General features: G+C 33.5%; 2 protein-coding genes across 3 annotated transcripts; one reads left to right on the top strand and one right to left on the bottom strand.

Moving 5' to 3' along the window:
- The first annotated feature begins 3,443 nt into the window (after positions 1-3,443).
- LOC131654721 (NAC domain-containing protein 92-like) lies at positions 3,444-5,021 on the top strand. 2 transcript variants are annotated; one of them, XM_058924667.1, is made up of 3 exons: positions 3,444-3,863; positions 3,952-4,223; positions 4,358-5,021. In XM_058924667.1, the coding sequence occupies exons 1-3, from the start codon at positions 3,692-3,694 to the stop codon at positions 4,832-4,834; spliced, it is 921 nt and encodes a 306-aa protein (XP_058780650.1). In that variant the 5' UTR covers positions 3,444-3,691; the 3' UTR covers positions 4,835-5,021. The 2 variants fall into 2 exon arrangements, with proteins under 2 accessions (XP_058780650.1, XP_058780649.1); XM_058924666.1 differs by having other exon boundaries at positions 3,445-3,863; positions 4,355-5,021.
- An 11,900-nt stretch (positions 5,022-16,921) lies between these two features.
- Positions 16,922-22,902, bottom strand: LOC131660006 (uncharacterized). The gene is made up of 15 exons (XM_058929115.1): positions 22,556-22,902; positions 22,117-22,244; positions 21,533-21,604; positions 21,338-21,451; positions 20,387-20,455; positions 20,224-20,280; positions 19,823-19,876; positions 19,679-19,741; positions 19,464-19,526; positions 19,059-19,223; positions 18,829-18,984; positions 18,479-18,559; positions 18,321-18,382; positions 18,052-18,184; positions 16,922-17,161 (listed from the first exon to the last, which is right to left on the bottom strand). Exons 1-14 carry the CDS (start codon positions 22,704-22,706, stop codon positions 18,100-18,102), a joined length of 1,320 nt encoding a protein of 439 aa, XP_058785098.1. The 5' UTR covers positions 22,707-22,902; the 3' UTR covers positions 16,922-17,161; positions 18,052-18,099.
- Positions 22,903-27,420: the final 4,518 nt, after the last annotated feature.

Genomic DNA, 27,420 nt, shown 5'->3' with positions numbered 1-27,420 from the left:
CTCTCTTTTTAAGTTTTTTTTGTGCAATTTCTGTCTCCTTATTTTTCTTTTTACTGCAAAATTAGTTCATATTTTTGTCTATTTTTCAACACAAAATTTAAAAGGAGGACCAAAATCGTAGTTTTAAAAAAGAGGATACCAAATTTTTTTTAAAAAAAAAGACAAAATAGGAGAACCAAAGTTGCAATTTAGCCTATTTTATATTTATACTTTATTCTATCAACAACAACTCCACATTTCAAAACTAATTATTATTATAATTCATAATTACTGAATTAATTATTTTATTTATTGTTAATATTTACATTATTTTCTATAATATATGTTTGTCAAAGACTTGAGACAATTTTTTTTTAAAAAAAATAAATAAGTAAAATAAATAATAGTCGTGTATTTTGTAAATTCTTATCTTAAAAGCTCTTTAAAATTTTGTCTCAATTTCGCCTTAATATAGCTGTATTTTGTTAATATTTTATTATATTTGATTACTATTTAAATGTTTTATCTGATATAGTTTTTATTTTTATTTATAATTTTTACTTTATCATAGCGGCCACCTCAAAAAATTTGGACTGGCTCCGCCACTGAACACAAGGACTAATAATTAAAATTATTCTATAAAACGTGTACCATTCTGTTCAAACAATATAACATCATAAACTTGATTTTGATTTGTGGTGTGTTTTCTACGTGGCAACTAATTGTCACAAGCGCTCTTGCCTCGTGTTTTTTTGTGACGTAATTTTTGTGTTAGTATAGAGATATTCACGAGGCTAGTTACTATTTTTTTGTAGTGGCACTACAAGAAAAATGCTCTCCAGTGACGTGATTTTGTGACGTGGGCAGCATGTGGCAAAAAAAGTGGTGTTCCGACGTGGTAAGCATGTCACTATATTATTTTAATACTTAATAATCAAAATCACGCTATCACATGGGATGATAACATGACATGCATAGCTACTCATAATAAAATACATCAATAACTATGACTTTTGTATGTTTGAACAGACTTAGACTTCGATTACAACATACATATCATAGTCAAACCATGAAGCTTTCCTTGTTGAGACTAGAATTCGTTCCAAATATCATAAAATGTAATTTTAATCTTAGAAAAAATATGTCAGCACAAGGACCAATAATTAATATTATTCTATAAAACGTGTAACATTTTGTTCAAAGAATATAACATCATAAACTTAATTTTGATTTGTGGCGTGTTTTTTACGTGGCAACTAATTGTCAGAAGCGCTCTTGCCTCGTGATTTTTCACGTCACTAATTTTTGTGACAGTATCGTGATATTCACGAGGCTAGTTACTATTTTTATTTTTCTGTAGTGGCACTACAAGAAAAATGCTCCCCATCGACGTGATTTTGTGACGTGGGCTGCAAGTGGCAAAAAAAGTGGTGTTTCGACGTGGTAAGCATGTCACTATATTATTTTAATACTTAATAATCAAAATCACGCTATCACATGGGATGATAACATGACATGCATAGCTACTCATAATAAAATACATCAATAACTAAGACTTCTGTATGTTTGAACATACTTCGATTACAACATACACATCATAATTGAACTATGAAATTATCCTTGTTGAGACTAGAGTTTGTTCCAAATACCATAAAATATAATTTTAATCTTAAAAAAAATATGTCAGCAGTAGGACCAATAACTAAAATTATTCAATAAAACGTGTACCATTATGTTCAAAGAATTTAATATCATAAACTTAATTTTGATTCAACTCTTAGGGGGTGTTTATTTCATGGATACAAATGTTATTTTTGGAAATGTGACATTGAAATTCACGTATTCACTTGTTTGTTTCAAGTTTTGATAAATTATGTCTGAATACTTTTTATTTCTAGAAACATGTTTTGTTCATTAATTTCTTCATTTTTATTCCCATGTCAAAAGATGGGAATCTTACATTTCCATGGAAATATAAAATAATCAATCATAATTTCTCACTCTCATATTATTTTAACATTTATTTTTTTTAATTTTTAATTTATAAAGTTTAATTAAAATAAAACTTAAAAATATAATATTTGCCAAACACATTGATAAAAATAAAGTTCCTGACAATAATATCCCTAAAAATGATATTTCCGATATTATAATTTTAATCTATCAAACAAACACACCCTTAAAACTTTGTAATATTTTTTATTTCTCTAACTAAAGTAATTTTTCATCAAAATTAAAAGACTTATCATATTTGAGATGGATTTCAAGATATTTACAATGTATTTCAAAATATTAAAAAATGCTGTGAATATTAATGTGTTAACAAAGTTATTACTAAGATGGAGTAATTAGCAATTGAATGTGGAAAATCTAATTGGAGACCACAAATTTAGAAAATAGAAAAGAATAAAGAATTGAAGAAGAGGACACAGATTTATGGAAATTGGTCTGGAGGATAAGAAACGGTCTTCCTTGAAATAATCCATTTTTTCACAAAAATGTTTGCAGTTTCTTAGGGAACCCTATCTTCATGTGTTTTTTTTTTGTTCTTCTTCCTCATAACATTCCTAATCCTTGTGCATTGTGACTTTTTGGCATACATAAGGTCCATTATTTTAACTTGGCTCTGAAATCTATGGCATCCATTTCTAATACAGTTTTCTTTTCATATTAGTAAATGTAATGTAACATATTTGTGATTTATAAGTGTCTAGATATAATTTTTTTTTTTCATTTCAATATGTTCCTTTGAATTAATCCTATTCAAATTTTCAGATTGTGAATCAAGATTTAAACTTTCATACATTACATTTTTGAATTTTAGTTCTTTCCAATAGCCCAAACTCTCTAGGTGGCTTTTAAGTATATATATAGTGAGTCAATCTAATATGTATTTTTTAATTAATTTAGAGATTAATTTTTTATTTTTTCTAAAAACATAGAATTTGTAATAATAATAATAATAATAATAATAATAATAATAATAATAATAATAATAATAATAATAATAATAATAATAATAATAATAATAATAAAATTTATTAAATATAGTATACATGGGAATCTATTTTTTACCCTATCTTATGTCTATTAAACTTTTCTTGATAATTTGTATTAAAAAAAAAAACTTCCCTTGATAATTAATTTATATTTGTGATTAAGTTATATAAGTTCAAAATAAATAGACTTAATTGCAACTTTATTCTCCTTATTTTGTTTTTTTCTCGATTTTGGTCCCCTATTTTTAAAACCACGACTTTGGTCCTCCTTTGAATTTTGTGTTGAAAAAAAGGACAAAAATAAGGATTAATTTTAAAAAAATAAGCAAAATAGGTGAACAAAAATTGCAGAAAACTTAAAAAATAATTAAAATAGTAGTTTTTAGGAAGTAAAATTGACTATTATATCTAAGTATACAAATTTTACATTATACAGCTATCAAGTTGTTTGCATGTACAAGACCCACATTTGGTGGAATCTTCAAAAACACACTGCCTCACGTTTTTTCTTCTTTCCCTTAATACTTAAATTCCTCACTTAACTTCTTATGTAATGCTGATTAGTATCTAAAAACCTCTCTAACTTCATTCATACACACACTCTATTTTGCAGTATCCCTCAAGTTACTTTGAATCATACATAACTATACTATACTCAATATACATCCAAACCTAAACTAGCAATAATTTGTATCTCTCAATCCACTCAAGTAATGGAAGAAAGTAGTGTAAAGGAGAAAACCCTACCACCCGGATTTCGATTTCATCCTACCGACGAAGAACTCATCACTTGCTATCTCATAAACAAGATATCAGATTCTAGTTTTACAGGAAGAGCAATTACTGATATAGACCTCAACAAATTCGAACCATGGGACCTTCCAGGTATATCAATAAAATAAATACATATATTTATGTTTTTTTTTTTGTTTATTGTAATGAATATAATAATTTGAGTGATGATAAATTATAGCGAAAGCAAAGATGGGAGAAAAAGAATGGTACTTTTTCAGTATGAGAGATCGTAAATATCCAACAGGCGTAAGAACCAACCGAGCAACCAACACTGGATACTGGAAAACCACAGGGAAAGATAGAGAGATTTTCAACAGTGTTACCTCAGAATTGGTTGGTATGAAGAAGACTTTGGTTTTCTACAAAGGTAGAGCTCCTAGAGGAGAGAAAACTAGTTGGGTCATCCATGAATATCGTGTTCACTCTCAATCCACCTTCACAACAAACAAGGTATAACATCTCTCTATCTGCAGCGCAGACACCTCTGAAAAAAGACGTGTCTATGTGACTTTAACAATGTTTCCGACACATTTGTGATAGGTTCTATTTATTTATTTATTTTCAAATTATTATGCATGCAGCAGGAAGGATGGGTGGTTTGTAGGGTATTCAAGAAGAGTGGAAGTGGAAAAAAGTATCCTAGTAATAATTCAAACCCTACAAAAGCAGGAGTGAATCCTTATAGCATGCAAGAACTAGGTCATAATCATATGATGCTGAGAGATTCTTATTCTTCAGCTCCTCATTATAATTTCCTATACGGATGGAATCATAACTATTGTGCTAGTTCTGCTGCACCAACAGTGCAATACTCTTCTCAGTTGAACTATCCTACAAATATATTGCCAGCAACAACAGGAGGAGATGGAGGATTCAGCATTTCAGGGCTTAATTTGAATCTTGGAAATGGAGTAACTATGGCTGATCATGTGAATTCAATAAACATGAATATGATGAACTGTGTTGGTGCAGATCAGAATATTAATAATGTTGCAGTAGGTTATGGTAATGGTATGGAACATTGCACTGATCTTGACACTTACTGGCCTTGTTCCTACTGAATTTATTTTCAGGAGGAACCATCGTTTTTGTAATTTATAGACCTAAATAAATATGTAGATTTCTATAGTTATCATAAAAATTATAGCTAGCGGATCCAAAACTCAGGTTAGTTGCAGACATTGTTACTTCATTAATTATTAAGTTTAATTGTGGTTTTGCTCCCTCAACTTTTTCTCATTTACTCAATCAGGCAGGCATCTTATACCAATTATGCATCTTATACCAATTATTAGTGGGTTCAGTGGTGATAAAAAAATAATAAGAGACATCTCATTTTTAATTTAAACTATTTTGATGTGTTTATTTTAAAATGTGACATATTATAATTATAATATATGAACATTTAAATATAAAAAATGTAAATTACACATAACTGAAGATTAATGAACATGTTATCTATTGAGACAAAAAAAAAAAAGTAAAATTTCTTTGCCAACCTCCCTACCTTCTAGTCCACCTCTGGTGAAAACCCCATACTACCCCTGACTTCGGAAATGCATTTCCGAAAATGCAAGAAAAAGGTGTTTTCGGAGATGCATCTCCGAAAACGCCTTTTTTCTTGAAAAAATTGTCTTATTTCGGAAGTTCATTTCCGAAAACAGTATTTCGGAAGTTCATTTCCGAAATGCTGCGCGTTATGCAGATTTATCAAAACACTCCTGTCATACCCCAAATTTGTCCTACCCCTTTCTAACTGGCTTAGACTTTTCATTTCATGTACATACTCTATATTAGGGAATTAACATAACTCATGCATCATTAATCAATAAAACTTTGCATTGGATCAAGGGTCTTGGAAGCTAAGGTTTTGATATGGTCGTTCATAGTGGACTTCTTTCTCCTACAACTACAAGGTTTCCTCTATGAAGATTCACCGAGAGCAAGAGGACTATGGTTTTTTATACATGGTGTCTAAATTTTGTTACTCCACCAAGGTTCAATGGATTTCATGCTAAGGTTTTCTACTGTGCTTCAAGTCTTACCTTCATCCAAAGGACTCCTCAAGACATTCTTTTTGTGATCATTAAGTCAAAGGCTATGGTTTGAATTGCTAAAAGGTAGGACTTCATTGGTCGGTATATGGGTTTGAGATCAGGTGATTCCATTAGTTCGAGGTTTGTCAAGAGGATCAAATTTGCTTGAGCACACAAAGTTGAATAGTTTAGATGACTTTCTGGGTATTCAAATAACAACATCAAGGCATTGTTCAAAGTTACAAAAATTCCAAATATTCTCCACAAATTCCAAGTCCATTGGTCCCACTTCAAACAATTATCACATCTCGGGGTTCATTTTCATAGTCCAAGAAACCATGTCATTATAAAAGAGGAGCATTTCACTACAATTCTAAGTCATAAAGAGATTATACATTCACAAACGTCCATTCAAAAAACCATTACACCATTAAATTTCCATACAAAATATTGATACATTCCGAATACAAACATATCCCTACAGTGTCCACAAAATAAACTCATTACAAAACTATACAAAAGGGATAGCCTTCATGCCATAATAACAAGGCCGAAGTCTTGCACTATGGACCGCCAAAAACCATTTTCACTAAATCGTAGCCTCGCCGTCAAAAGCCAATAAAACATCACCCCTGCTGCATCCTCACCTGCATACGACAACCTATCAATTCAGCCAGTATACATTCAAAGAAAACCATGAAAATCCTATAGTACAGCCACATACAACAGGCGCGCGCCACTTGCTACTTGCAGCACCCATTTCACATCAATTCACACAAACTGTCCAGACCAGTCCAAAGGGTTCTAACTGCAACTAATTGTTTATTTTTCTTTTTTTTTTACATTCAGCCAGTTTCACTAACTGCAACTAACAGCTATGACAGAAATCAAAACCATCCCAATTTTCCCTCTCAATACCAACAAAACTCCTAACCTGTTCTAACAGAATTCATAACTAACTTAACTAACCCAAACCTCCCTATAACAACCTCCGATCCTAGTCAGCAATCTCCTAACCTCACCTAACAGACTCTGAACCTAATCCCAAGCCTCACACTCAACCGAACCTAGCTCATCACCTTCTATATATAACCACCCTTCCCTCCATAATTCAAATCACGCCATTTTCACACACCATAACCTTCAACCTATCACTCTTCATCCATCTCCATCCACCCTCTATCAATCTTCACGTTCACTAACCTTCACTTCTTCACAGATTCACCTTCTTCTTCATTCTTCAATCTGCACATTCATCAATATTCTCTAATCATCTTCAATACCTCTTCACACTCTTCAATCACTACAAAAACCAGAATCCATAATCATCATCTTCATCTTCTCGACTCCATCATCTTCATCCTGAGTCAATTCCTCAATCATCACTCCAAAGAAACAAAAATTGCGGAAGAAAAAACTGGCATAACAGAAAAAGGAGAAGAGAATTTCAGAACAGAGATCGGTAACAGAAAATACTCTCACCTATAACAAACTCAGAATGATTCGCTCTTGAATCTTCATCTTTCACTTCTTCAATCTCTCTGAATTCATGCTTCAATCGCATACGCTGCATCTCTCGCCAATCATCACTTTCGGTATTCATCATCAATCCTCATCATCATCAACAACTCAATGCAACCTTCAACGTAATCATCCTCATCCTCGCATCTTAAAAGCATCGCGACGCTCTTCCAACCTTCAATCGGTAATCGCGTCCATTATTATCATCGCCAACCGCAAGAACGCGTGAGCATCGAAAATCACAAGAGAAGATGAGATCGAAACGGAGGGAGTGGCCGGAAAGATCATCGGAGAAGGATGGAATCGAGGCAATGTCGTCGTGTCGTTTGTTCGTGAGAAGGGAACGTCACATTCAGATAAACCCTATTTCCCCTCTTTGTTTATTTAATTTTCTTTTAATTAATTTTTGATAATAAAAATCTGGTCAATAATAATAATGGCCCCAAAAAAAATCTGGAAGTGGATCAATGACTTCGGGCCTCACGAATTGCTATCCTCACCCGCTCTAAGGCCCAATAAACGCCATTTTTGGCCACAAAATCAAGGTTGTATCAAAAAACGCCTCCCTGGGCCAAACTCCATGGGCCCTGCGCCCATTTGCTAACTGCATAAGCATTTCAATTCACACCCCCTGACTTAAGCCAATTCACATTAGATTTAGGCTCTTTTTCACATAGTTTTCCCATTATTTTTTAGGTTCTAAAATCAATAAAACCTTTAAACATCTTGTTAGATTTTTAGGTAATTGTTGACATTAATATTCCCACAAAACCCATAAAAATAGTAGTATTTTTTAGGTTAATTTTGTATTAGTTTTTGAATTGATTCTTTTATCATTTTGTATCATTTCCATGTTGTTTTCGTATAATTGTTGTGTGATAATTGTTGCTCGCTTTTGGCCATATTTTTGGCTATTTTGTTAATATCATTTTAATGCTTCTTTTAGGATACCATTAGTATGTTAACATTAGAGTTAGATTAGAATAATTCTAGGCTTAGAAATTAGGCTAGTCTCCCCTTTTATCATTTCTTTTCTTTTTTACAACACTAAAACATCTAAAAATATTCAAAATAAAATCCCTTTAAAAAATACCAAGAAAATACTTAAAAAACATTAATAAAAAAGTGAAAATCATTAAAAAGGGAATGGAAGCTTGAATCTCCCTTGCTTTAGGGAATCATTCGAGTGCTTGGATCTCCCTTGCTTTAGGGAACCATTCGGGCGTAAGTTCCCAAATTCTAAAAGACACAAACCAAAGAGTAACTCGAGTTTCCCTTGCTTTAGGGATTTCCTCGAAACACTCAAACTCTCTCTCTTCTCTTTTTCTTAAGGGCAATGTTATTTCCGCTCGTACGCATCGTAGGCGATCCCTTATGCAAGAGCGCGAACGTTAACTCCGCCCAACTAAAAAACACAAAAACAAACAGAAAATCTTTAGCCGAGCTACGATAACTCTGATTCCTGAAAAGGATACGTAGGCAGCGGGGTAGGGCCCGTGCGAGTACAATTCTTTATTTTCCCTACATTCTGCATTCATTCGCATATAGACATAGACATAGATATACACCCTTTAGATAGAAACAAACATAGGTGGATACCATCGAGTACGATGGGCGCGAGGGGTGCTAGCACCTTCCCCTTGCGTAACCAACTCCCGTACCTTGATTCTCTGGTCGCAAGACCCTGTTCTTTCCTTTGCTAGGTTTCCTAATATTCCTTTCCCTTATGGGATAAATATATTGGTGGCGACTCTGTTCATTTTTTCGCGAGCGTGCGACAACTCCCCCTCCCCCATTCATTTACCCTAACTCAAATCAAAAACAAGCAAAGGCGAAAATTTGTGCAAACACACTTCCAAGGCTGCATCAAGGCTCCAATCACATTGCTATACAACATTCAAAAGCCCACAAATCACTCAATTTGTAAGTTTTAAATTTGTTAGATTCATTATTCAAATGCATGTTATTTAGGGTTTCAATTGCATAAATGATATATGGACTGGTTGTTAGTAGTATTTAGGTTGTTTAGAAGCTTTTTGAATTGGTTTTATGTTTGATTTTGGGGTCTGCCATGGAAGTTGCAGAAAACTCCATCGCAGGGATGTTTCGGAAGTTCATTTCCGAAAACACCTCCATCCCAGTTTTCGGAAATGAACTTCCGAATTGTATCAGAAGTTCAAATTTTTTAGTTTTTTATTTTGTCTCGCATATTAATCGATTTCAATTGTTTACAGGAACATGTCAGACAACCAACCAGCACGCATCAGACAGGGTAGGGAGACCCAGACTGCGTCGGCTAGAGAGGGTAGGGAGTGTCCGTTTTAATTTGCAAGTACTTTATTTTTAACGCCTTTGTTTATTGTGCCTGTTTCTTTGAAGTTTGTGTGCATGCGTTCTGACTTCTTTGACGGCGTGTCGCTGGTTTCCAACGTCTTTGTTCTTTAATGACTTGTCTGTTTCCCAAGCGTTTTTGTCCCCTTTCTTCTTTTATAAAAGGAGGTCTCATGGACCTTTCTTTCTTCATTTTTACGCAGGAATGGGTGGCGCTAAGGGAAGAAAGGGTTCTTCAACCTCGTGCTCTCGCGGAGTGAAGGAGATGAAGGAGGTGAAGGAGAAGAAGAAGGTTTTGACTGGTTCTGCTTCTCATTCCCCTGGGGGTCAATGGCTCGGACGTGCAGGCTCAGTCGTCAGGCGTGAGAGTCATGATCAACGCTGATGGTTCTGAGACTGAGTGGGATGAGGATTGGTATAATTATCTTCATTCGGAGGAGTTCGCTCGTCGGGCAGAATAACGTGTTTTTGTTTTGTTTGATGTGTATTTTGTAACGCTCGTCGGGCAGAATAACGTGTTTTTGTTTTGTTTGACGTGTTTTGTTTTGTTTTGTTTTGATTTCGGATTGTATCTTTCGCACAGTGTTTTTGGATTGGATTTATCATCTTAGTATTTTCAGTTTATCTGTTGCTTATTTTTATTTGGCGTTTGCGTTTAATTAAAATGCGAGACAGTTTAAGAAAAAACATAAAAAAAAAAACACAGTTTCTGCATAATTCGGAAGTTCATTTCCGAATTCACCCCCATGAGGTGTTTTCGGAAGTTCATCTCCGAAGACACCCCCCATGAGGTGTTTTCGGAGATGCACTTCCGAATTATGGAAATTTTAAAAAAAAAAAGCGCTTCGGAAGTTCATTTCCGAAGCAGGGGTATTTTGGGATTTTCGCTGGGGGTGACCCCCATAGGGAGGTGGCTAAAGAAATTTTCAAAAAAAAACTGTAGAGCTTTAAACAAATAAAATAATACTTATTTTAAATTATTTTGTATCTATCATCTTAACATTTTTTTATCACCACCGGTATAGTCCGGTTCGGAGGTCACTTATGGCATCAAGTTGTTTCAACCCCCTTCCGATCACAGTTGCGGGGGATCGAACCGTAGCCCTCCCTACCAAGTTCAGTGGTTTCAGCCCCCTTCCGATCGCAGTTGCGGGGGATCGAACCGTAGCCCTCCCTACCAAGTTCAGTGGTTTCAGCCCCCTTCCGATCGCAGCTGCGGGGGATCGAACCGTAGCCCTCCCTACCAAGTTCAGCGTCAATCACCACTGAACCAACTATTGTATTGGAAAATTTTTGATTAGGATAAAGGCTCGAAAGAGTTTATCTATAGTGACATATTTCATCTTACAAACTCATTTCGTAGAGATGATTTAGATCAAACTATAAATCTATTAATTTAGTTACGAGGACATATTATATAGAATATAAACACATATTCAAATTATCACAATTCTTCCACTCTATAAATATACTTATTCAAATATATGTTTGTCACTAAATCTACTACTAGAAATAATCTCACCGCCTAAAAGATAGGATTCCTGAGCTTTAAGATCAATTAATTCTCACATCTTGGGACCTGAAAATATCTCTACCCAACCGCTTCAAATCACCCTAGAAATTTTTAAGGTTCTCTTTAAGAACAAAGGGTTTTCCAACCAACAAAAACATAGTTAGCCCAACTATTCATAACCACCTTAGAAAAGGCACTATGGTCGAGCCAATGGTTATTAATTAAACTTAAAAGGGTTAGGACCTCAAAGTTGGTTAGAATATTGGAGGACATACGGGAAATAATTCAAAACGTCTATAGAAAACCCCCATTGAGAAGTCACACCCCATAATACAACTAACCCTTGAACACAAGGACTCTATCCAGATGAGTAACAACCCTACCATTAGATTGATACCAAGTAGACTTTTTATCCGATAGAGAAAGGTTAAGGAGATCGATAAAAGCAAAGAAATATTTAAAAAGAATGTGCTCATTTAAAACGTCTGACACTTGAGACCCTCACATAACAATACACACTTCCACATAATAAACAAAGTTAAAATTCCCTAACACACAACACACCTCACCGAGAAGGTTACCTTTACATCTAATAATATCGTTCCGCAAAGCCCTCTTGTCAACAAAGGTATATTTATAGTAGATATTAACAACAAAGCAAATAGAATTAAAGACTCTCCATTAGAGACGAACTCTAAGGAAACCTGGCCCCATGAAACAAAGCAACAAGGTTCCTTTAAATTCCACCAAATAGAAACATCACTTCGCTAATACCAATAGTTGGATAAAATTTTAATCACAAAAAGAATTACATCAAAGAGATTGAACCAAAGAAACAAAGGCATGACTCATCTTGGTTTCTTGAATTGCCACACAATCAATGTTATTAGACAAAATAAACTCCTTTAATTTATTCTTCTTAATCCTCCACCTCGACCTCTAACTTACAGGACCCCGTATTCATAGGAAACCTTTTATAGTCTCCAAAACCAACTTTTAACTATGATCTTCAAGTTCTAAAGTTTTCAAAAGGATAATATTGGAACATCGTATAATGTTTTTACAAAATTAGAAAAAGTTAAGGACTTTCTTAATATGTGTGAAAAGGCTAAAGAGACTTATTATAAATTGAGGGAGTATTGGGTAAAGGGACGCAAAAAGCAAAATATTTTTGCATTTTTATGATACGTTAAAGTGTATCAGCTACGGTAAGAAGGTTGTGATACAGGCGCAGCCTGATAAGACATGGTTCTAGGATGTCATGACTAGCTATGGTTATATTAATGATGGTTATTGTCTGCTTTTATTGGAGACATGACATGCAAATACGTCATTATTTCATGTTATGATCGGGTGAGATATCCATCATACTAGATGATGTCTCGTGTCTCATTCATTTTTCCATCCAGTGAAAATTATTAAACTATTGTAGGACCCTAAGACCTGAGACAGTGGAGATGATGGTGACTTATTTGGAAGTTGATCCGAGAAAATTTAAGCAGGAGTTAGATGACACCATAGGATGTCATGCTAGGTTCTCTTTCTTAGTGGATATGTATGAGCACAACTTGCATGTAGTTATGGAGGCTGATGGCAATGATTCTAGGGTTACATACCACAAAACGTGTGCATTGAGGTCATACCTCTTAGTTTTTGTTGGCACGCCCATTTTTGTGAACAAAAGTGTAACCTATGTTGATGATATCTATCTTAAATATTTTGTTGATTGGAGAAGATCCACACGTATAACTGGGGGATTTCTTATTTGATGTACCTCTACTCCAAACAAATTGAGGATAATATGTGGAAGACTTGACAATTGACTGGAAACAACTGTCTATTTATGGTATATTTGTGCATCTTTAGTGATAATAATATTATAATACCTATGCTAAACTATCATGTTACTAATATTTCATGTGAGCCATTTTCAGGCATGGATACACCGGTATTTTCCACGTCTCTTCAACTAGGCATATGTGGGTGACGAATCTAAGGCCTTTCCACGTGTGTGTTCGATCATCCCGCTTAGAAGGAACCAAGTGACTGATTCGTTATGAGTTGTTCTAGACCATATCGTGGCGAATGATATTAATTGGATGTCTAACAACGAGCACCGTGAGACACTGCCTTTTGAGTTGATGACATTGTACTTTGGATGGATGGCCTATGGATCTCGACTTATGTACCTTCATCTATCTGAGCAAGTCCTACGCCAGCTCTGCCATATTCCAGATGTACCCAGACACCCCATCATTGTTGCTCCTGCCACTATCCTCTACAGGGATGTTAATGAGATCTTTGTAACGCACTTTGATCATCTGATTCCAGATGATGTACAAAGTATGGTAGCTCCTCGGCCATGAAGTACGATATACAAATATATCCAATGGTTTTATAGCGTGTCGCATTATTTCATGACGCCAAATGTAGAGGGAGATCCTCCAATGCCAACTCATTGGGAGATCTTAAAGGATGAGGAGCGAGGGCGAACCATGTCGTTGATGTGTTATATGCATGTCACCATTATGGCTATTAGGAGATGGACCATAGCTAGGGGTGAGTTTGTGGAGAGCGTCCCTCGGATGGCCACTCTACATGCCATCTTAGTAGAGGCACAAGATGCGTTGTAATAGCGACGGTAGAGGAGGAAGAACAATGTCCGATATAATTTTGTGTCAAAGTAGAGATGTCTCAGTTAAGAAGTATTTTGTTTAAAAATGAAGCATCCGAAAATTGAAATCCAAAGTATAAAAAGAACCTTTTGAAATTTCTATAAAATGTGTGATCACTACATGTAGTGAACAACACTCTTAATTAAATTGGTTATAATTTCTTAGAGCATCTCCAATGGCATGTAGTGAACAACACTCTTAATTAAATTAGTTATAATTTCTTAGAGCATCTCCAATGGTAGTATTTTTCAATGAGTTCTCCAACTAGACATCAATATAATAATTAAATATTGAATATATTTGCCATGTCATAGTAGAGTTGCATTGCAATGCAACTAGTAAAAAATTGTGGTACCGGATCAAATTAAGGTGAATTCTTATCTACCCAACTAAAAAAGTTGGGTAGAGTTACCTTCAATGTAAAATATCTTGGAAACAACAAATAATGATACTATTTTATAATTAATTAAATAGGTTGAAATTAAATGGAATGTTGTGATTGGTTGAATCTATGTTACCCAACTTTTTGGGATGGATAATGAAGTTGTCCCCTCAAATTAATTTATGAGGTAAAGTTGTGGGACCCATTTGAATTACACCAATAAAATAAATATTAAATAAATTATTTTAAGATGATATGGCTGGTGGGACCCATAAAGAACTCACAAATGAGTTGTACCATTGGAGATGGTCTTAGAGCATCTCCAACCATGAACCATTTTTGGGTTCTTTGTGGGACCTATTAAGCCACGTCAGCTTGAAGCAACTCAATTAATTTTTCACTCCAATGGTGTAACTCTGAACAACTCATATTGGGTCCCACAATTTTACTTTATAAATGAATATTTTATTCATATTAAATTTTATAATAATAAATTTTATAACAATTTTACTTTATAAATGAAAATTGGGTCCCACAATAGAAATTAAGAACGGTGTATCTCTTTTACTCGATGTCCAGCTGTAGCAATGGGTATGCCAAAAAGCAACTGGCAGGTGGAAAACAAATTGAAGAGCTTGTGAGAAACTTAGCATTGGAGCTGGTCTTAGGCCTCATCATTAATGTCTTTGTAAGTAGAATTAATCACAATATAACCATGAATGATAATTGCAACATGTATAGCCGATTCAAAGAATTTTAATCTTCCTTCTATCATGTTAATTATGTTTAGAAAGTTCTAACACTCCATCAGCAATATATTATTTTATTTGTTAGCCTTAAATAAACAAAAATAAAATAGAGGCTTAATAAAGTCCTAATTTTAATAACCTCTGCTTATATATTTATATATTAAAGCGGTTCATTAGGGGAAAAGTATATAAAAAAGTAAACAAATTTATTCCACATATTTAATCATTAATCTCAAATTAACACCAAAAAAGGGGAAAATGAAAAAGGATAATAGCTAAAAAAAAATACACATTTGTTCTCGACTGATTAAAGACCCAAAAAATAAGAAAATCTAATCATGACGAGGAAAAGTTCAAAAACATGCGTACCTAAACGTTAGGAGTTGGGATACACGCTTTATCTATGTCATCAAACGATCGCTCACTGTCAGATGTAAATCTTTTGTGCAAAGCTCTGAATTAGATGGAGACGGTTTTAACCACTCATTTTATATAAAAATTCATCACACGCAATTTCAAGTATTTTCCCATCCACACCCTCAAATTATTTATTCGGTCGTTTATTGAATTGAAGTGTTAATCTTACAAGTCCACTCTCGGTCCTCCATATCAAAAATTCACTCGAACCCCTAAAACTACCATTAGATCTCAACCTATTTCTTATTTTAAATTGAAAAAACATTCAAAAACAATTATTTGTGCAAATGGCACATCAACATCAACATCACTGGCACTAGTGAACCTGCATACAGGTGAGGGAATTTAAAAAATTTCACACAAATACCATTGGTTTTTCAAATTTGATCACTATGCTATACTATTTGCACATTCTGAAATTTACTAAAATCGAACATATTATGATATTGCACTATTTGTTTTGGATTTAGTCTATGATTTAGTCTATAATAAACTTTGACAATCTTCCATTTCTCTTATTCTTTCTTATTCTTTATTATAATGATGGAAGAAGAACATTACTTTAAAATATTTTTTCTTTGTTACTTTATGTGTAGCACATTGAGAGCTTCAGTTACATCACTAATGAGATTTCAAAGTTCACACCTATTTGAACCACTTCTAATACATCTTGGAAGTCAAATATCACCTTTTATTTGTTTGACCCTCCCCATTCTTGATGTTAAGAATTGGTAACTTCTCATCAAGGTTATTGCCATTATTCAACTTGTTAAACATATGAAAGAAGGGATAGTAACCATTGTTTGAAAGAAAATGCTAACCAATGCTCTTGGGGTACGCTTTAAATGATAAAAGTGGTAATAAAAGAACGCAATTTTTCTCATAGTATTTACACTTATTCCTTTCACTAATAAAAGAACGCAATTTGAGATCTAATATTGACTACAAATATGTAATCCTTGTAAAGGATGAGCAAAAACTTTTGTCATCTCCAAAAAATGATTGCTTCGCATCATTTGGCTCATTGCCCTAACCAATGTTCATGTCTAAATATAAGATATGGCCTCAATAGTGCAAACAAATCTCTCACCCATGTATAAACAATTATTTTTTTAATAAATAATTTATATCTAGCAGAATTCAAACATGAGACCTTGAGACGAACATACTATCAAAACCCAAGTCTTCATACACACAATTGAACTGAACACATCTAAATTTCATCGAAAATGGAAAACAAACAATCATCGAAACCTAAATGTTTTCCACAAACCAGATTGAATTGAACAAATGTCTGGGGGCAACTAAGCCTAGTGAGATTTAAAATGGTATTTTTGTCAACGAGTTATTTTGCTAATCACAATTTTCAACGGATGGTTCAAATAACTTCAATAAGGAGCTAACAGAAAAGGAAAAACATGAAATTCCAACAAATAACCCATGAATCGGTATCTTTGTGATAAACTTATAATTCCACATAAAACAATAATAAGCAGAATAAGCTCTATTTCTATTAAACATACATTAAGTGGAATATTTTGACTATCGTCTATAAATTTAAATAAGAAAAGAAAACAAAGTAATAGTCAGAAAAGTGTGAGTGCTTGGTCTAATAACAGATATAACAGCCATAGTACATGAATTCCCAACAATATTGGGAGTGCCAAGCTCTACAGTGAAATGTCCTAATTTTCCTAACAAAAAGAAGTGAAATATTCAAACCCCGCATAAAAATAAATATGCATGCCCCAATGTGCCAGCCATCTGCAGAATACAGGAAGTGTTTTTCAGTAATTTATTGAAGAATTGATTTAAGATAAGCAAAAGACAAAAATAGAGCAGAAAGCTAAAAAAATGTAAACCTATTAATAAGAATTGCTATATAGTAGAGAACACAATACTTGATTCTAATAATTATAATAACACATGATTTTTATTATTTAAATAAAATGGATCTATACAACATTTACATAATTTCAGACACACATAAATGAACATAACCTACACATTATTCACAATATTGAATCACATCTCATCTTCAAAAACATTAATATTGCATATCAGTGATTTCTTGAATCCTACCACATGATGGCAAAACAGAAATAGGGTAGGAAAAGTGATGCTAATTTTTTTAATACTGATACTCCATCTACATGTGCCAGCAGGAATGTTAGGCCATTCCAGAGTGTCCGACCATAAGGTCACAAAAGATAATCCTAAAATATTGTTAATACTGCAATAGGCGTCATGTTGCTAAAAGAAGTTTTTTCCAATCTTACAATTTAGTGAATCAGATCACCAATCGTTGTTTTACTGAGACATATGTTTACATAAAAGTGGGATGATCACATTTAAGATCACATGAGGCATCCAAGGATGTTCAGTTAAACAGCCAAAACAGTTAAGATCACATTAGGCATCCAAGAGTGTTCAGTTAAACACCAAAAACAGTTTTCATCCTTAAATTAAATCTCACTCCACATGAGGCATGATGATGTAAATAAAATTTAACTTGCTAAATCAAAAAACCAACGGGACAAATGAGTTTATTGGGTTTTTTACAAAGCAAACCAATATACATGATAAAACCAGGTTTCAGTCTTCACATCCATAATAATAAAAAAGTCATAGAGTCAATAATGGAAAAGGCATACCTAAACTTCTCTCCGAAAAAAATAAACCAGGAGCCAACTTCATGTTATCTACTTGTCTGGATGACCTCGCTTAGCTTTACGACGAGCATGGTGGGTGTTTCCACTTCGAGCAGGTTTAACCGCCTTTTTGCTACTGCAGACCATAAAACATTTGTAACTACATTATCTTTTTTTCAATGAAAATACAGCTTGAAATAGCTAGAGATGGTGCATATATCAACAAAAAGCAAATCAGTATAGATTTCAAAGAAAGAGCAAATAAGACTAACCCGAAAATGGCTGAAAAAACTCTAGCTAGTAAAATTATAGGCAAGGCCAAAAGAGCAGAGGCCTGCAAAATTTCAAATTGATATGTTTGTCAAATCACTTAACCATATTTTAATTTTAATACTAATATTCAAGATATAGAATATCCTTGGATACATACCGCAAACCATTCCAATTCTTTTGTAGCAAGAGGTCTAGTAAGTTCGTGTTTTTTCAGTGTCTCCTGGACAGTAGCTTGGACCTTAATAACAAAAGATAACTCAATACTCAATAAGAAGCAAACGAAACTAATAGTTTCCTATTAAAGAAAATAGCTATTCAAGATTCAGAATTAACAAGAATTTCAGAGAATAAGCAGAGTCATGGAAGCAGAGATATATCAATAGCATAAAAATAGTTTCCTATTAAAGAAAATAGCTATTCAAGATCCAGAACTAACAAGAATTTCAGAGAATAAGCAGAGTCATGGAAGCAGAAATATATCAATAGCATAAAAATAAAGCCTGAAACCTGGCTATGATATGCAGTGGCTGATTCCAAGAAATTCCCATAAGCATGAACAACCTTCTTTGTGTAGGGCTTCAGAACTACTTGTACTTTCTCGACGTGAGGCTTAGCGGCAGTAGCGACCTGATCTATGTATGGCTTGCTAAACTTTCGAACTTCCTGTCAACCAGTTGAGAAGACCTCAAGAAAAACATAAACAAAATAACCATAAAGTTCAATGAAGAAACTCATACCTGATAATAAGGGTCTACACATTCTAATCCCTTGTTTAAGTGGGGAGTAAGTGCATCCTTTGAGGACTTGTAAACTTCAACAGTCTTTGTAGTCAGTAGTTGAACATGAGGATCAACCTTTGTTTTCACTACAGACCAGTGTTCATTCATAGTTGGGATCCATTTCTTCAATCAAAAACAAGAAAGAGTGAGAATTGAGAAATAACATAATCTAAATTGCCTAAGAATTTAACAAACCAGGAGCTTCTTACAAATGTTGAAATTCCTAAATGGTTAATAAATTATCAGGACTAGGGGCAAAACAAACAAATTGTGGCTTAAGAAAATCTGTCATCTAGCCATAGGGTGGCGTAATTACAGTATTTCACAGATCAAAAGTAAGAAAGATATAAATGAAGGGCTTACAGTTTTAACTGTTTCCAAATGAGGTTCAGCCCACTTTCCAGCTTGTGCCTTTTTCTCTAGGGCCTAGAATACATAGCAAAAGCATTAAGATACAAAATCAATAGGACTTGCTTGTAGTGATAAAGAATAATTAAATCTTGATTTGTAATTTACTAAAGTGGTTGAAGGAATAACACAAACAAAAAGACTGAGCCAAAATCAATGCTCTATAGTACCTTTTGAGTTATCACTTCCAATAGAGGCTTCCCATGTTCATTCCAATGAGTCTCAACCACAGACTAACAAAAAAATTAAAATTCTCAGAACTTGTGAAGAAGGCTGTTCTAACAAGTGTCGCATGTTATAGAACAAAAACTCACCTTACTACGAAGGTAGTGTACAGCAAGCCAAGGCGGAAGCCAAGCACCGTGAGTCTGATCATTAAAACGAGTAAGCACCAATTAGTAAAAGTTGAAAATCTCAATATACCTTGCCTCATACCTTGTTTTTATTGTAAAATTTGAAATCAGGAATAGAACCAATGAGTTACAATGTAAGGAAAAAATTTGCTACGTGAACTATTATTTAGAATTGAGCAAAGCCTCCTACATTCATCTATATACCAAAAAATATTTACATGAATTAAAACAATTCTTCAGTTTCAGATTGAAGCCACACTATTGCTGATTACCGTATATTATTTTGAAGGATTTCTCATGGCTAACATTTTAAACACATGTACTAAGAATAACATGGTTTCGGGGATCAACTAAATCATTACCTCGCTCAGCTCTTTTGCTCTGTAAGTTGCCTCTAGCTTTGCCTTCAACATTTCTTCCTAAACAAGAATATCAATTGATAAACAATAAACTTCCATCAAAATCACCACCAAGAATCTTGCACAACATTGACAAGAAAATTGATGTAGTCGTAGTCTCACATACCTCAGCAACTTTAAGAGCGCGTTCAGTTTTGCGGATTTGCTTCTTCTGTTCCTCGTTTATCTTTTGAATCTGTGGAGAATACAGTACTCAAGTTACATAATTCCTAAAACGATTATGTTTTGATGATAACTTGACACAATTAAATGGCTAGAGGTGATTATGTTTTAAATACAAACAATGATAACATCTTAATTTTATTTTTTGTTAGTGAATAGGCCCATGGAGGTCGTGACAACTGCACTTTTGGCTAGTGACGATGATAAAGTACAACAGCAATGACTCAAAATGAGCAATGCGAATGACCTTTGAAAGTGGTAGTGGTGGGAGTGCAGTAGTAAAGATGGACGTAATTTATCATATTAAAAAAATCGGCAGAGGTAACTTTAGAGGATGTTGATCATAATCAGAAAACTGTTCATAACCCAGCAACTTTCAAGTGTTTGTTAAATAATAGCTATAGTGGCGCTGATATAGCATAGCAGAATTTGAACAAACTGCTATTGTTCAGCGATATACTATTCAGTACAAAATGTTGTCAAATGGCAGGACTATAGCACTGTTGCATAGCGGAGTATGAACAAACCACTATTTTTCGCTATTGATAACAATGCTTTCAGTAGAAACCATCAAGGGAGGAAAAGAAAAGATACATTAATAAATCAAAGAGGAAGATGCCTTTCCTGTTATGAGCATTGAACATGACAAGGTTTGGTTATTGATAAGCATCTCATTTTACAAAAACAAGAGAAATGAAAAGTGAAAAATAACTAAACTAAAGTATTTTTCAAATAGCAAACTAAGTTCCATGAATCAAAACAGAACAATTGTAGATAAAATCATCTTTTGCAATAGTGCATACATGTTAAACAAGAATAAGAACTAGTCATGAAGAACAAACTTGATATTTATTTTAAAACAGAATTGAACAGTCTAGCCAAATGTACAACTTACCTTCTCTAATTTTGAGTTCAAAACAGGAATCTTTTTCTCTAATTCATTTACCCGAGTTTCCCAGGTCCCTTTCTCACTGTTTTGTGTGTCAAGTTCACTTTTAAGCTTGTCCACCTGCATTGAAAAAATTCAGAGTATGCACAAAAGAATCATAATCATATACATAATACACTAACTAGCTCATTCATACATGACCTGCTTCTGTAGTTCATCAGCACGTGCATTAGCCTTTACAACCCGCTCCTCAGCATCCAATGATCCTTTTTTCTGAAAGAAAATGAATTTTGAAGGGTTTAAGCAAATAACAAATGACATCAAGATGTGAGTAATAGTATATGATCCCAACTAATAAGTGATTCCGAATTGCTCCAAAAAACAATAGAAATATGAAAACCACATCATTTACTACTCCCTCCGTTTCAAAATGACTTTCATTTCAACACACCTTATACATTTCTTGAACAAATCTTACACACGTCTAAAAGGGTTAAACATGCATTGAAACAATCGGAACAATGTTATTAATGAACAATTAAAAACATTCAATTTTGGTTAGAATATTTTAAAGAGATGGTTAAATGAAACTCAAATATATATGTAAAAATATACATGTAGCAGAGTCAGTGTCCTAAATATTTAACATTATCAGTGTCGAGGAGTATCGGTGTTGTGTGCATGTCATAGTCTATGTTTCATAGAGATAAACACTTATTACTAACGCATGGAAAATCCCTAATTAGAAATTTCTGCCAATCATGTCTAATCTAAAGTCATCTCACCTGGAGAGAATCGACCTCATTCTGCAACGACTGAATAGCACTAGACCTATCATTGAAAAGCTTTTCTTTCTCTGCTATTATCTCATCCTTCTTCTTCAATTCCTGAGACTTCTCACTGATTTGAGACTCTTCAAAATAAAAACCAACCACAATAACACATATTAGCCACAAAAAAACAAATCACAAATACAAAACTTCCTAAAATTGTACATTAACAACCACAACCACCACACGCTTTTTTTTCAAACACAAAAGTCTCGTCAATAACTGCAACTAATTGAAAACGTAAAATCACAAATCACAAGCACACCGATTCATAATAATCAACAAATCCAATCCAAAACTTAGTTTCATCAACCAAACAGTGCAACTAACTACTAAAATTGAAAACCGATAAATCGAACAAAATCAAAAAGTGCGAGAAATTAAAAAATCAAACCGAGAAATTGGATCTTGGTGTTAAGTTGATCTAATTGGATCTTGAGAGCAGATGAATCAGAATCCTCGATTGAAACGTCGGCTTCGGAACTACCGATGACGAAAATTAGGGCAACGGAAAGAGCGAAGACGAAAAGCTTCGAAGGCGCCATGAGAATCAACGCACGCTTTGCCGCCAACAAAGCTTCGGGAAGAGAAGACGCAAATTAACTGGTTTTCTGATATTTATCACAACACCATTACTGAAAGAAAACCAAAGGGTTGGGTTTTGATATAGGGAAGATTTTCGTTTTTTTTTCTTCGATGTTTTGAATTTATAAAAAAAAAAAACTTGAGTAAATAAATAAATAATTAAAAAAAGAAAAGAAGAGGATATAATAAAGGTAGGTGGTGGCCGTTGGTTGATTCAATTTTGTAAAGAGAGTGTCGTGTGGATGAGCCAGATGAATCTAATCTAATCGAATCAAAATTAATTGAAATTATTATTATAATTAATAATTAATATATTAAAAAAAGTGAGATCTAAACATGTGGCAAGCGAGGTTTTTCAAAATTTAATTACTAATATTCTCAACAACTGGAGTATTTACCAAAAAAGATATTCAACAGAAAAATTTTAAATGTGAAATATTCAGAGTCAAAAAAGCTATGTGAATATTATTATATGCATGTATTCTATATTTGTTTATCATGCTTTGAAAATAATTATTTGACTTTATGTAAATAAATATGTGGTTGAGTGGTTGTGGTGTGTGTGGGTAGGTGAATGGTGAAGATCCATTACTGCCGCCGAGGAAGGTTTGAAATTAATCCGACAGGGACCAACCGGAGTCAGTTGAGTTGAATGATACTGTACTAATGTTGTGTATGTATGGACTATGGTTATATATGCCTACCTCTATTCATACAGATACAACCCATGATGTACGGTTAAGTTTAAATTAAACTAAATTAAACTACTAGTAACAGAGTTAAAATTAAATCATTTTTATTAAATACTTTTTTCAGGTTTTTTTTTAAATTATTGACTTAATTGATCATCAATTGAAAAATATACAAATATTTAATAAAATAGTTATTTTAGTGATTTGCTATTATTAATTAGCCGTAAATATCTTTATTTTTAAAAAATTTATGTGTTAATCTCAGACTTTTGGTCTCTAAAATTTATCTTACTCGAAATTTTGTTGATTTTCTTTTAATTTTGCATATGTGATAATAATAATAATTAGAATAAAAATTTTATTTTTAATGAGATGGCAATATTGATTAAGATAAGAATTTAATTGGAATATACCATCACAATCGATAATTTGTTAGAATTGTTTGACTTTTATTTTAATTTTTTAAAAGTAATATAATTGAGTGGTTGTGATGCATTGATAGTGTAAAAAATTTTACACTGACAATGCATGACAATTAAACTCTTAGGATAATTAATTTATTAAATAAATTAATAATTTTGTTTAAATTTATCTCATCAAAATATTTTTTGAAATTAATATAAATTAATAATTTTAATAAATGAAATTAATATATTGTTTAAAATATAAATTTTAATTGTTTTTTAAGTATTTATTAAAAATATTTAATGAAACATTCTGCGCTTCTAAGACCCATATTCTAACAACATTTTCAATTCATTTGTTTATGTTAGTGATAGCTTTATAAACACTATAGTTATTTACAAACAAAATAATGTGGGACTAAATATAAACATCTTCTTTCTCTTCTAGCTCTTTGCAAGTGTTAGAACTCTTCTTCTAGTGGTTTTGATAATGCTGGAAAGCAGTATAACTATTGATAAATAAGTAATCATATTGTTTTTTCCTGAATCCAATTAAACAAGTTTAAGTAAATGCATCATAACTCATGATCATGAAATGATTTATAAATTAAAAACTAAAGAAGAACAATAAATGAGACTTATGAATGAGAGATACAAAACTTATTCATTCTTTATGAGCCAAATCATTGGAGTTGGACAATTATTTATAAACCATATCAGAGACAATGGTTAAACTAAACAAGCAAACCTAAGTTAATGTATCAATAAAAAGTAGAAACAACAAATAGAAAGAAACATGACTGTACATGATTCGGTAGCATGCTATTGCCGAATTTAGTGATTTTATAATTATGGTGATTTCATTAATTCATGTTAGTTCCACTTTTTTATAATTGTCATAATTTTACTAAAACATGGTTTTTAATTAATATTGAGCAAGATGTTAAAACATCTTGTCCTTCTGTCATAGCATGTTCAGTTCTTATGTGTTTTAAAAGATGTTTTATCAGATATTGTAACATCCTACACCAGAACATCCTGACAGTTCAGACTGGTTTTAATACTTGAAAAATTTGATTGAAAAATATGATAATCAGTAATATTCAGATACTCATTACAGACGCAGGCAATCAAGGAATGTTTAAGACAAATGCATATTAATCTCGGTTTTTAGAGAAAAAAATCTTTGAGATTTCTTTTATAAAATTAAGATTTGATTTGTTTCTGATTGTACCTGATCAGAATGGATCATCAGGGCCTGCAACAATGGTCTTCTGTGAACTGGGGGTGTGCCTGCAAGGTACTCTAATGCTAAAGTGATCATGTGAGCAAAGAGAGCAAGTACAAAAGTTAGGTATGAGAGTGAATGATGTTGAATACCTAACCCTCAGCCCCCAACGCTGGGCCAAGATTTTCTATTTGGGCCGAATTTGATGGAGGCCCAAGTAGCAGGAAACTGTCAGGATCCTATGTGGTAAGGCTGAGTCAGCAAATGACTCGTATCCTGGGTGAGCAGAGCGTAGGATTCGGAAGGAGCTGTTTGAATTCTACGTTAGTGGGTTTGACCAAGTGCTTTTCGTGTGGCACGTGGGTTGAAGCAATAACGGTCAGCATGGAGTGAGATGGCTATTGGGCTTGGAGTATGGTTACGGCCGGCTCGTCTATCGGCTGGAGATTGGGCCTGCTCGTCCCAATCCAGAACTGGAGATTGGGTTTGCTCGGCCCAGACCATAATAGTTTCTATTATGTGTGAAAATCTTGCAATTATTTTCAAAAAGGAGAAGATTGGGTTTATTTTAAAGTCCAAAATCATATTGCAAGAGTATATAAAAAGGAACTTGGGAAACCTAGTTTTGCAAGTAATCACATAAGGATATATTGTACTAACCGATAGGGACCAACCGGAGTAAGTTGAGTTGAATGATATATTGTACTAATGTTGTGTATGTATGGAGTATGGTCACGTATGACTAGCTCTATTCATAATATAACCCACGATGTAGGGTTAAGTTTAAATTGAAATAAACTACTCAAAAATATAAAATTAAATATTTTTATTAAATATGTTTTTCATGTTTTTATTCTAAATAATTGACTTAATTGGTCATCAATTGAAAGATACACAAATATCCGAGAAAATAGTTCTTTGAATGATTTACTATTATTTAAGTATTTTATCATTAATGTTAGATTATAAAATAAAAGATGTATTCAATTAAGTATTAAGTATGTTGCAAACACGTGAATTAGATATTATGATTTAAAAAATTGATTTCTTCTCTCTTTCTTTTTTATAATAATGTCTTAGAGATTTAGGTCAGGAAAAAAAAGGGCATAGAGCCCTTGAATGATGAGAGTCTTTAGTCTTGTGGGATCAATTATAGATTGACGAAGCTTGGTCTTTTTGAACGCTATAGTAGTTCTAGTAGTGATAGTGAAAGTGATAATGAATTCTTTTTGTCTTTTGTGTTCTCAAGAAACAAATAGATAATGGTTGCCCATGTCGTAGTGTCCAAGGAGGCCAAATATATTGGGTCTTCTTATATTGTTGAGGAGAAAATAATCACCTTTTCTGGCAACATGTCAATATCTCTTCTTTGGATGACTCGTTTTGGAGGCTTGTTCATCAACAGGGTCGTCTCCTCTGACTCCCCCCCCCCCTTTTACTTTTACTTCTACCTCTTCATCATAAGAATATGATGCCTTTTATCCCCTTTTCCCCTTTTGAAGCGGAAGTTATGAGAGCGTTCAACATTGTGCCTTCTTAGTTGGCGCCTAATATTTGGGGTTTTGTTAGAGAATTTGGGATTATGTGTCGAGGTTTGAAGTATCTCCCACCATGGGAATGTTCTTTTCATTCTTCTTCCAAAAGGGGTTGGATAACCCTAGGTGCCCTATTGGGAAAAGCCTTGTCCAAACCCTACTCCAATCATTACAAAAATTAGAAAGATAGTTTTGTACAAGTGAATGGGCGAGGGAGCTCCCAGGTCGTTCTAACACCTTAAATACCCCGCGCATCAAATCATAAAATAAATCAAATATGGACCACATATACACATTTAGTATGTCACTCATCATCAAACAAGCACATAGACAACGCTTTTCTGCCATAGACAACGCTTTAAAGCGCTGCCTAAGCCAGCGCTGCTATAAGTAAAGGCGGCGCTTTGGATTAATGTAAAAGTGTTGCTATATGTCCTCTTTAGGCAGTGCTTTGACTTTAAATGTGCTTTCTTATGCACCCCTTTAGACAGCGCTTTGGAAAGTACCCCTTTAGTAGCGCTTTCTCTTTAGACAACGCTTTTGGTTATCTTTTAGGCATCACTTTAGACAACACTTTTCTTTAAAAATGTTGTCTATTCCCCACTTTAGGCAGCGCTTTCCCAATTTAGGCAACGCTTTTCCCCACTTTAGACAACGCTTTTCTCTTTAAGCACTGTCTAATGTTCGCGAATTTTTTTAAATATAAGACTTATTTTCACTTACAGAAAGCGCTGTCCAATATATACAATAGATTTTCACCAGATTTTGTAGCTTCAATACAATAAATTTGCACCAAATTTGCATATATAAAAAGT

Source organism: Vicia villosa, linkage group LG3 (assembly GCF_029867415.1).
Source record: "Vicia villosa cultivar HV-30 ecotype Madison, WI linkage group LG3, Vvil1.0, whole genome shotgun sequence".
In the NCBI taxonomy this organism is placed as follows: domain Eukaryota; kingdom Viridiplantae; phylum Streptophyta; class Magnoliopsida; order Fabales; family Fabaceae; genus Vicia; species Vicia villosa.
Note: the sequence above shows the minus strand (reverse complement) of the source record. Positions and strands in the feature narration are given on the sequence as shown.